This window comes from Larimichthys crocea, chromosome XIV, assembly GCF_000972845.2.
Source record: "Larimichthys crocea isolate SSNF chromosome XIV, L_crocea_2.0, whole genome shotgun sequence".
Classification (NCBI taxonomy): Eukaryota; Metazoa; Chordata; class Actinopteri; family Sciaenidae; genus Larimichthys; species Larimichthys crocea.
This window is the reverse complement of record NC_040024.1, coordinates 11,268,962-11,281,302: the sequence shown is the minus strand read 5'-3', so window position 1 is coordinate 11,281,302 and position 12,341 is coordinate 11,268,962. Positions and strand designations below refer to the sequence as shown.

Below are 12,341 nucleotides of genomic sequence, written 5' to 3'. Positions count from 1 at the left end.
CCAGTGGCACTCAAACAAGCATAGTGACGGAGCACATACAGATAGAAACTGTCAAGAATTCCTCACAACAGAGCAGTTTGTCAAAGTTATTTGACAATTTAAAACTGACAAAGCCATCTATGCCAAATAAACTCAAAAGACGCTCTGCAAAGGTACAAGAGGGAGATGAGACAATCAGTACAACTCATTCAAGTTACGGAAAAAAGAAAAAAGTCTCCGACATACAAGAGCCGGATGCTGGAATGGAGGATACAAAGATAAATAGAGGTTCACATGAAAAGAAAAAAAGAAAATGGTGGCTACACAAAAAGGGAAAAAAAGATGAGAAGAAAGAAAGAAAACAGCGGCAGGACGACAATGAAAAAAAAAAGAAACACCCTACTGGGTGTTTTGCATGTCATTTATCACACACTTCAGAGTCAGATTAAAAGAAATACACACTTTGTCCAGGACAACACAAATTGTGATATCTGACTACATGTTGCCATGGTGATCCATAAGACTGACTGATATTTGGCAATATCGCTCTCTACCTGTCAGAGATCAGTTATAAATCAGGCAGGATGGACGCACTGAATATTTCACCTTTGATTTCTTTTTTTTATTCCAGTTCAATTGTCAGTTGATACTATACAGTTGTTCTGTTTGTTCAGGTTTGCTGTTTTTTCTTCAACAGACCTGAAACTTTTCATGTTTTTGGTTAATCTAAAACGCTAATTCACTTCCTGTTTGTCACAGGATTGTTTCTGTGTAAATAATATCAAATGTAAAAGATTGTTTTATATTAAAGTGCTAAATTTGTTGCATCAGTCTGTAAAAGAAAGTAGTGAAGAACAAGATTACACGTTCATGTCTACATTTCTTTCAGTCTTTAAATAAAATAATATAATAATATAATGTGTGAGGAAATAAAGTTCAGTTATGTGTTTTATTTTTAGTTTCAAGTACCAGATTTAATTCATTTACTTGTAATCTGTTACTGCAGCGCCCTCTGGCTTTTGTTATGGATGCTTTAGATTTTATGTTTATGGCTTCATGACAAACTATTATCTTGTTATGTAACTTTGTCATTTGTACAATTCTGATGCTGATTTAAAGAAAATAAAATGAATGTGTGGACACACTGTTTTTATGAAGATAACCAAATATGATGGCAGCAGAGTTTCTTAACTCACAAGCAATAAGTAAAAGGCAGGTCTTTTATTTTCTAAAAGATTTTGGATTAAATAAACACAGTGTACAGTTAAATAAACTAAATACAGAACAGCAAAAACACACCAGGAAATATTATATGAAATACTGATGAGGACTTCCAGATTAACACAGCAGGGGAGGGAAATGACGTTCATGTGGGTACCAGCTCACAAGGGAATGAAAAAGCAGATACAATTGCAAAGAAGACAGTAAATAAAGAGGAGGTGGAAATGAAAGTAAAATGATCAAAATCAGAAGGAAAAAGTTTAATATGGAAAGAAATATTCAATCAATGGAAACAACACTGGAAGAACCGGGAAAAGGGGAGACATTTATATAAACTATAAGGTGTAGAAGGAGAGGTAGCAGAGCAGGTGATCATGAGCAGATTAAGAATAGGGCACAGTAAACTAAATAACACACTCAATATATTAGGAAAACATCCAACTGGTCGGTGTAGATGTGGGGAGAGAGAGAGACAGTGGAGCATGTGATTGTTGCTTGTCATGGATATGAAAGGAAAGAGAGGGAAGAGATGATTGAAGAAAGTGTAATAGAGTGTGGTAAATCTAGAGAAGGGAGGAAAATCATTATGAGATATCTTGTTTTACTGAATAATATTATTATTATTTGTATCAAGGTCACTTTCTTTGTAATATTTCTTACACTGTGGTCACTTTACATTACAATACTCTTTTTATATATCATGCCACTTTTATCCTCAGTACTTGTCTGTTTTTAAGGTTGATTGTTTTTCGTGTTTATTGTGTTTTTAAGTAAATTTCCCCTTGGCGGGATGAATAAAGCATATCTAATCTAATCTAATCTAATCTAATCTAAGTTTTACCTGGGTTAATAAAAAGAATATATAAAAAAGGAAGTAGTAAGAAGAGGGCAGTATATGCAACTATAAGGATAGTAGTAAATAGAAACATCTCATGTTTTTCTATTGCGAGAAACGTCCTGCATGCTGCGCGTTTGACCCCTCCCGCTCTCCGTAGGCGCGTCACAGTCCCAGCATGGCTGCCTTCAGGAGCGGGCTGAGTCCGAGCTGCCTGTCGAGATGTTTCCTGAGACAAACCGGGAAGACCAGCCGGGGCAGCCGTCCTCCTCCAGACATGTGGACACAGGTAGGTCCTCCTCACGGTTTCCTGCCCGATGTTTGAGCCTCTGCTGCGGACACAGACGCACAGACACGCCGGCTAGCCCGGTTAGCACCGTGCGTGACTTTGACAGGAGCTGTGACCCTCTGATGTTTAACACGTGTTAGAGTAACACAACATGAAGCTGTGACCCTCTGATGTTTAACACGTGTTAGAATAACACAAGGACAACATGAAGCAAGACGAGATCATCATGTATCAGTCTGTGTCCTGTAGAAACCAGAGCCAGGTGCCACCAGAGGTCACTGTGTCTCAGGTGAAACCTGCTCTAAAGTCATGAGGTCCAAACCTGAGAGTCAGATCCTTTAACTCACCTGTACAGGTTGAAGTCTTTCATCATGCATGCTCCTGTGGATGCCACACTGTCCCTGATGTCAAATCAGACCAAGAGAGGGAGGTTCAAGTCCAGCATGGACTAAAAAAAGTGTCTTTGTGTGTGTGTGGTTGTATTTTGCATGAAATTGCATGAAAGGTTTTTTGTGGGCAAGTTTTTCCTCACTGGAACCGAGGGTCTAAGGACAGAGGGTGTCACTCCCTGTACAGATTGTAAAGCCCTCTGAGGCAAATGTACTTTGTGACTTTGGGCTATACAAATAAAATTGATTTGATTTGATTTGAAATGCATGTAAGGGTTCCCTCGAGGGATCAATAAAGTGTCTGCTCTGTTGTTTATTATTGTGTTATGACATTCAGAAAGTGGAGTAAGCGCCTCTGAACTGTCGCTGTTATCTGAGGATGTAACGATGCACTCAGCTCACGACTCGATACGGTTCACGATTTTTAGTTCACGATACGATTTTCTCACAATTTTTTTAATCAAAATGAGCTACAGACAAATTATGACCAAATAAAATGATCTTTTTATTTGTAGGAAACAATTCTTAGGTGCTTTCTTTTTACTTTTTTCTTTTTGTGTTCTCTCAACACTCAACTCACGACTCGATACGGTCACGATTTTTTGTTCACGATACGATTTTTTTTTTTTAATCAAAATGAGTTACAGGCAAATTATGAAACAATTCTTAGGTGCTTTCTTTTTACAGAAACTCTCAAACAGTTTGTGTTCTCTTAGATTAGATTTTCTTCATTCATCTTCACCACGGGGAAATTTACTTGTTACAGCAGCAGAGGAAAGTGTAGCACACACTGCAGAATTAGAAAAAAGTAGAAAAGGCAACAAAAAAACACAATAAACAGACAGAAATTAAACAGAAATATCTATAACCTACACAATAAACACGAAATCAATCAACCTTCAAAAAATATTGGGGGCTCAGTCTGTAGTGATTTGGCCTGGAGAACAAGAGAGGGAGGCCGGTTCAAGTCCAGCATGGACTAAAAAAGTCTCTTTGTGAGTGTGTGGTTGTATTTTGCATGAAATGCATGTAAGAGTTCCCTCGAGGGATCAATAAAGTGTCTGCTCTATTGTTTATTATCGTGTTATGACATTCAGAAACAGTCAGCCTGCAAAGATTCATCCGAGACACACGACAGACGAATATCCGACAAACCTAAGAGCTCAACAACTGTCGCTGTTATCTGAGGATGTAACGATGCACTCAACTCACGACTCGATACGGTTCACGATTTTTTGTTCACGATACGATTTTCTCACGATTTATTTATTTTTTTAAATCAAAATGAGTTACAGACAAATTATGACCAAATAAAATGATCTTTTTATTTGTAGGAAACAATTCTTAGGTGCTCTCCTTTACAGAAACTCTCTGTGTTCTCTTATTATATTAGATTTACTTTATTCATCTTCACCACGGGGAAGTTTACTTGTCACAGCAGCAGAGGAAAGTGTAGCATACACTACAGAATTAGAAAAAAACACAATAAACAGACAGGAATTAAACAGAAATATCTATAACCTACACAATAAACACGAAATCAGTCAACCTTCGAAAAATATTGGGGGCTCAGTCTGTAGTGATTTGGCCTGGAGACCAAAAGAGGGAGGCCGGTTCAAGTCCAGCATCTCTCCACGTTTGCATGACTATGAGCCCTTTGTGTGTGTGTGGTTGTATTTAGCATGTAATGCATGTAAAAGTTCCCATGAGGGATCAATCAAGTTCAAGTCAACTTTATTATCAATGCTGCTCTATGTACAGGACATGCAGAGAATTGAAATTGCGTTTCCCTCTCATCCCGGTGCAAACAGCACTAAACATGAAATATAAAATATAAGTAAAATATATAAAATATAAAAGAAAAATATGAAAATATATACAAGCTAAAAGACATCAAGAAGGAAAAGAAAAGACAGTGGCAAATCTGGAAGATATAAATAATATAAATATGAACAGAAAAGTGTCTCTATTGTTTATTATCGTGTTATGACATCTGGAAAGAGTCAAGATTCATCCGAGACACACGACAGACGAATATCCGACAAACCTAGGAGCTCAAGTTTTATCCGAGGATATAAGTCACATAAAAGATTGTTTGCATTAAACCTGTAGTGTGATAAAATGTTCTTTCAGTGACAGTGAAACTCGACTATAAATAATAAATCACATGCTGTGTTTTGTTCCAGCTGTGTGCTTGCTAATAATTCAATTTACCACGATATTTAAGCATTTACCAGATATTTAAGGTGGAAAAGTAGAGATAATTGTCATATTGATCAACTCTACCAATATTCTCCCCTTTTTACCTTATTAATGACTGCAGTGATTAACTGATGTGTTTTTATTATTTTCTGTCGATTAATCGTTTATCCGCCTCTGCTTCACAAACAGCGGTTGCTCCAGAGGTCTCTCTCTCCACACGGTGATCGAGTGTCGCGGTCCCGCTGCCAGGACTCTGCTGGGCCGCGGACACGCAGGGGAAGTTCCTGTGGGTGAGCGCCGTGGCAGTCCGACACAACAGCTCACAGGTGGTCAGGTGGCAGTCGGGTGATTAGTCAACTCAGGTCATCCTCATCCTGAACACTCAGCTCTCTCGATCTCAATTAAAGATTCAGATATAATTTATAGTTTTGGTTTTGAAAATTTCATAATTTACCTGATGTAAACAAACCTCTCATGTCACTATAACTACATTTTGGAAGTGACAGCAGCCTCCGCTTTTGAGTTTGTGAGTTTTATTTGCACTTGCAGCATGAATTATGCATTTCATTTCTTTTCAAAACTACACAAAGGTTCCAGAAATATTTATTATATTTAGGATGATGCATCAAAATACTGACTGTCACCATCTGCTCACCTACTGGCATGTTTCAGTTAATGTAGATCTTTTACGATCACTCATGAGCTGTTATATTTAAAGGTTTACCTCGAATTGATTGAATATTTTTGAGGTTTTATTAATATCACAATCATGTAGATTTCTGCTATCGTAGCTGATAACCGTTTGATCATTCATCAGTTTTTTTTCTAGATCGCAGTGAAATGTCGATGATATGACTCCCGGTTGCATTTCTGTGTTAGACTGTGCTAATATCTGTTTAAATCGGGAAGAGTTTGTTTGAATATGTGCCTTGGAGACTTTTTTTTTGTCATAGTGCCTCCAGTTTCTTAATCTCTTTAATTTTCTGTGTTCTTTACTGGACACATCGAAATCTTTCATCATGTTGTGACTCTTTGCTGAGTTATCAGTGGAATTGAACCACTTAACAAATGAATTATTAAACCCTTTAATGTTGATATCGATCCCAGATCGCCGCTGATGATGGATCCTTCCAGCTCCGGTGTTGGAAGCTTCCGGCCTTCCGTCTCTCTGCCCGCTGACCCTACCCCCGTCATCGCACAACCAATCACAGAACAGGTAGAGACCACATCTGAACTGAAATTACCTTTCTAAGGCTGCTGATCACCTTTTTATAGTGTGATTTGCTCTATTTGCAGATCCCCGTTGAAGCATTGGCGCGGCACCGGTAGTGGACCCTCTCTCTCCTCCACCTCCGGTTTTGATTCCTTTGTGTCCCCGACCCCATCCCGGCTTTAACGCAGGTGCCGATGCTGCGCCGACTGCAGTGGAGGTCCTGACGGCTACAGAAAACCAGTTTAGCGGAGCTCGGACTGGGCGCCTACACACCAGTGGGGCTCATCCAGAACATGCTAGAGTTCATGCACGTGGATCTCGGTTTGCCCTGGTGGGGGGCAATTGTTGTAGGTAAGGGAAAGTAGCCACGGCGAGTTATATCAGTATGTCAGAGTGATATGATGTCTTTGACAACGTCTCCTTTATTTCCCGTGTCCCTCCCTCTTTCCTGTTTAATCCCTCACCTCCGGTAGGGACGGTGTTGGCCCGTCTGGCCGTGTTTCCAGTCATCGTGAAGGGTCAGAGGGAGGCAGCCAAGCTGAAAAATGTTCTGCCCGATGACCAAAAACTACCAGGATGAATGAAGCCAAACAGAGCGGAAACAATTCGACTGTAATATTTAATCCCCCCCCTTTTCTTCATTGCATTTATTATTATTTTCATTGCGCTATACGCCTGTCGACTTGTCATGAGCTGTTGTTTTCACGTCCCAGTTGCCAAAGCCTACTCTGACCTGAACCTGTTCCAGAAGAAGCATGACGTAATCCTCTCCGTGGCTTCCTAGTTCCTATGTGTGCAGGTCATTAATCTCTTTGTCCCGGTTCACCTACATTGTACTGGAAATTACCCTGGCTTTGACTTCGCCGTCAGCTGAGAATCGAGATTTCTTCCTTTGCATCGCACCTCATATGAATCCATTCAAAACTGTTACGCCGTATTTTAGATCTTGCATAGAAGTTGTTTGCTGAAGTTTTAGACACACACACTTTCACTGAATTAACTTTCCGTGACAAAAACATGTACTCACAAGGTTAGGCTGATGTTAAATTACCTAATTGACTTGTTCTGCTCCTACTTATATGACGCCATGTAACGATGTCATGCACATTGTTTCACAGTCAAAAAGATCTGCAGACGTCTCTGCCAATTACTATTATCCTAAATGTCTTTGCACACGAAAGTTAATATAGAAAGATATATATATCTATATATCTATATATCTATATATATATATATATATATATATATATATATATATATACACACACACGTTCCAGTAAACATAGTTAAAGGAATATAAAAATATGTAGCTGTTAGAAACTTAAATGCGTGTTACTAGTTTTGTATTCAGTTTTTATTCGGTGTACTTGTTCTCAAATCAGAGTTTTGTTGTCTGATCACTTCTCCATCAGTGATGCGCGGGTCCATGTTTTGTCGACCTGCACCGACCCACGTTTTAAACTAACCCGCCCGAACTCGCACCACAACAAATAATTGTGAAATACTGTACCCAACCCGCTTCCTGACCCGCATTTTAAAAAGTAGTCTATACTTTGATTCACTTTAGCGTCATCGGGCTACATAAAACTGGCATTACTGAGTTATTTATTCATTTAAAATGTGTTTAATGGCAGTGCTCAGTTCCACGTGTTGGGAAATCAGGGTTTTTGTCCCACATCAAAACTTTACTGGCATCTTTATTTCAAATGACCCGACTCGACCGCGACCCGCTCAATTTGGATCAACCCGCGCATCACTGTTCTCCATCTGTTTCCCGCAGGCGCCGGTCTTCGTCTCTTTCTTCATCGCACTGAGGAAGATGGCCTACCTGCCGGTGCCCCAGCTTGCAGACGGGGGCGTGCTGTGGTTCACAGACCTGACAGCAGCGGATCCTTTTATATCCTGCCTTTGGCCGTCACTGGAAACATGTTCTTCATCCTGGAGGTCTCAGCCACCTTTTTACGCAACCATGTCCGAAGGTTACAGTAACTGATTTGTGATCGGTGGTGTTATGATCTTCTATAACCGTTGAATGTAATTTCCTTCTTTTAGCTGGGTGCAGAGTCTGGTGTCGACAACCCCAACCTGCGAGCCATGAAGACAAGTCTTCAGGATTATGCCTTTATCCCTCCCCCTCACCATCAACTCCCCACGGTCAGCCTGCTCCGCACTCACCTCAAACATCTGTTGCATGTTTTGCATTATCTAAATCTTCTTCTTCTTCTTCTCAACAGGCGGTGTTTACCTATGGATGACCTCCAACTGCTTCTCCCTGGCTCAAGTCGCCTGCTCAGGCACCCGTATATCCGATCGTCTAAGATCCCAGAGAGGATCAAACACCCGTCCTCCGCCATGCCCCAGAATGACTCTAATCGAAGCATGAGAAGGTTACGTCTGCATGTACAGCACATCAAAGATGAGAAGTTTTAGTATCTTTGTTAAACTATAGAGAACAGTCGTCGTTTGCAGCGCTGATACTTTCTGTCTTCATCACCCAGGCTGGAAAAAAACGCTCAGTTGGCCCCGCAGCTGCAAGAGAGAGAAAGGAGAATCAAAAATCATCTGGACCTCGTGCTAAAGGTCGGTCTCTTCGCTCCTTCATCAGCTTCATGATGACAGACTTTTTATTCTTTCTGGCTTTATTTCAGCTGTCTGCACTGAGGATGTCTGGACGAGGTTATTGCAAAAGCAATACTTGAAAAAAACGAATGCAGATTTGTAAAGAGCCTCGCTGTAACTGTTGAACCCTGAAAGTCAGCGTAATAATCCATTACCTGCCTCTATTTTTGGTGGTCTGACTTAACGGTTATCGAGTGAAGAACCTGCATTTCATTTTTAAAGACAAATGCTTATTGCTTGATATTAGTTTGTTTTTTGGTCCACAAGACTGACTCAACCAAAATCAGCCCGTGATAAAGGCTCTGATTCATTTTTTGCCTTTGGGTTGTAAAATGAATCTTATGTAGTACTTTAATCGCTTTGTTGCACTTCAGTTATTTTTGTTTTAATCTGACAAATCAGATTAGAAGTGAGATAATTACTCAACTAATCAGTTTTTCTAATCAAACATTTTTTTCCAGCGAAAATAATAAAAGTGAACTTGTTCCAGCTTCTCAGAAATCTGAATGATGAAGTGTGTTTTTAAACTTCCTTAATAGTAAATATGTCTTTTGTTGTGGACTGTAGATCAGACATTTGCCAGATGATTTATTCCTAATTATAGGAATCATTTGTAGATTAATCACTAAGAGAGGAATAGTTGCAGCCTGTGTCCGACAAACGTGTTGTGCAATCTTTTTTTTAATGCGTGTTTATCAGAAAATAGGAATAAGTGAATTTATGTAGCTCATGCAACACACAAGTCCTTCACATCCTGAAGGCTAGATGGCGCTGTTACCACGATCATCTCTGCACCATCAAGAGAACTGAAACTGTTCATAACAAACGCTTCCCCACGTGTACTTTCAGCTCAACGCTTCTTCTCCCCGCAGGTCCACTGAGGCAGACTTTTACCCACAAATCCCTCCAGCAGCGCCTCCCATGTCGCGGCATCGGCTAAGAACAAGACGACAGCCGCCAAGCGAAACCATGGAAGGACACGCTCGGATAGATAGCGCGGTGTGTCAGTTTATGTACATATTTATGGTCGAAGAGAGGACGAGGTGGTTGTGATTATGTATTATTCAAGTTAAAATGTAAATCTGTCTCCAACCACTTTGGTGTGTGTTTATTGTGTGTGCGAATGAAGAAAGAAGCTGCTTCATGTTGTCAACAAGTATTTTATTATAAATATGTGTTTGCAACTGTCTCAACTTTTTAAACATTTAACAGACGCGTTCGAGTCGACCTGCAGAAAAAAAAAGAGTTAATTTGTGTGAAAATAGCCCTTCACTTCATCAGACCTTACCCGTGACAGTATAAGACCTCTACGCTCCTTTTCCTCTAATCTTACACTGCTTGATTTCCTTTGTGCAAATAATATTAGTATAATAATAATACCAAGCTTTCTATGGTCAGCAGTGCTGATACTCTCCGTCCACTTAAACAGTTAACCATAATGATCATTTACAACCTTGGCAGTAAAATCAAAAAGGTACACAAATTGTAATTTGACACAAAATCTTGTCTTGACATAAATTAAATATCATCTATCTACTAGTAATGTACAGCTCTGTAATGGAGACGGCTGTTCTTCAGGAGTGCATTAAAATGTTCTCTCTGTAATCTCAGCCAGCTAGAGTGATCTTGCCAACGAGCACCCGGGGGGGGCGACATCATTAACGGGTGATGATTGACAGGTCAGAGAGCCGGGGCTTCAGCTCAGCCCAAATGTTTCGTTTGGGTCGAGGCCCCGAGAGGCGTCCGCGACTGGCCAGGATGAGTTCAGCTTCTACGTTTGTGCCTCATCAAGTCTCTGGCAGGGCGTCGAAATCGAGCTTCTACTCTGCCTTGTCGTCCATTTCAGTCAGGACGGAGTAGCACACCTTCTGAATCAGCTTGCCGGATTTGGCTGAAAGGGTGGAGGACGAAGTTAGTCTGTGCATCACTGACAAAGTTTTATAGAGTGGACAAAATCACATAAATTTTACCCCTGCTTATAATAAACTTTTCAATCACGCTCTACCAATCAGCGGAAACTTTCTTTTCTCAACAACTTCAAAATAAATACAAAGTCCGAGTATAAACTGTTAAATATAGTAAATCTAATGGTATTTCACTGTTTATTTGTTGACTGATTGACTTTTAATGTTGACATCTCAACCAAGCTCATAATAAAAAAACTTTTTGATCCTGCCTAATTAAAAGCACATAAATGCTGATGATTAATTGATTAACAGATTCCTTTAAAGCGAGATCTTTAACAAAAGTCCACATCTGGCCCATGAAACAATATCAAAAAGATGTTATTACATGTGGTGTGCAAATATTCATTTTACAGTAATTATTTAATCTTCACAGGTTACACCTCAACTTTGATGCTTCTTGTTACATTCACTCTAGGAAAGCTGCACCTATTGTGGCGACTTGGCTATGACTGAGTGTAATCTCAATAGAAGAGAGGTGAACCTTTTTAATGTGACCACTCATCTGCAAAACTGCCATTAATACGGTACAATGAGTCTGCAACAATTCAAAGTGTTCAAAGTGAACCTGGGCTCGTGGCCAACAGGTAATCTGAGTTCGAGCCCCCTGCCTTGACAGAACATTTGATGTATGAAAATAATGAGGGGACTCCTGCGGCTTTCTTACACTTATTTTCCGTAGCCACAGGGGCCTCTTATTGGCCGGAGTGTAGCAGCAGAGGAAGAAACACGGCACCCTGACAGGGCGATGCCGATGCCGATCAGGGAATTGTGGTGTCGCTGTAGAGCGGCACCACGACCAGGAAGATGGTGAGTAAACAGAAAAGATGGGGTGAAGAGACTGGAGCTTGGGGAGGACGAAGGAAAGTGTTAGTTATCCTTCCGCTTAACCAGAGCGCCTCTGGTGGACACTCTTGTACTTTTAAGCCTTGTAACTTCAGCTCCATCGACTGCATGAAAGTTACCTTCAGTGGTCTCTTTCTGTCCGGCTGCTTCCAGCGCAGATACATTGCCCCCAAAATGGACAAACCAACAAAGAACCAGTAGCTGAAGCTGTATAGTGATCAGTCTGAAGACGTCTTCCACACACAGGTATATCAGAGCCCTGATGCCCTGCAGAACCACGCAAGAAAAAATCAGTAAGTCAGACGTTGACGTGGAGAGACTTTGTGGAGAGACGGGAAATAAAAGATGGTGAGGGTGACTGACGTTGAAGAGCAGGGCGGGGACGGGGGTTGTAGCGGTGGGTATGGTCATGCACAGGTAGTCGGGCAGGTGCCCTCTCTGGAGCCCACGAAGAACAGCCTTTTCAGACACAAAAAAATATGCCACAAGCGGCGATGAGTGACGTGACAATGGGTGCTGTGACACGGGATGGAATAGTGACGGCAAAAAAAAGTAATCACTCACCTGGAGGAGGCCAGGATGGGGCGTTGAGACCTCCGAAGCAGGAAAGGCACAGCCAAGGGAATGGTCCAGTTCATCCCACCAACACTGGTCTGCCAACGTCTGGAGAGAGATTAAAACGGTGTAAATCTGCACTTCATCCATATAGATTGGTGTTTATTGAGGATTAATAAGCACTTACCACGGCGACAGCATCACTGTCTAAGATCGAATTGATGGGAGG

The 12,341-nt window shown here is 40.8% G+C and overlaps 1 protein-coding gene and 1 pseudogene across 2 annotated transcripts in view; both read left to right on the top strand.

The window, feature by feature from the left end:
• Nucleotides 1-2,174: 2,174 nt before the first annotated feature.
• oxa1l (OXA1L mitochondrial inner membrane protein) overlaps nucleotides 2,175-12,341 on the top strand; it is a 15,289-nt gene continuing 5,122 nt past the window's right edge. Inside the window, exons 1-2 of one of the 2 annotated variants that reach the window (XM_027288040.1) lie at nucleotides 2,175-2,324; nucleotides 5,105-5,118. In XM_027288040.1, coding sequence (XP_027143841.1) covers nucleotides 2,214-2,324; nucleotides 5,105-5,118 — 125 coding nt within the window. In that variant the 5' untranslated portion in view covers nucleotides 2,175-2,213. The remainder of the gene's footprint in view (nucleotides 2,325-5,104; nucleotides 5,119-12,341) is intronic. The other variant, XM_010741729.3, reaches the window with a different exon arrangement.
• On the top strand, nucleotides 6,036-9,687 carry LOC113747624 (mitochondrial inner membrane protein OXA1L-like; annotated as a pseudogene).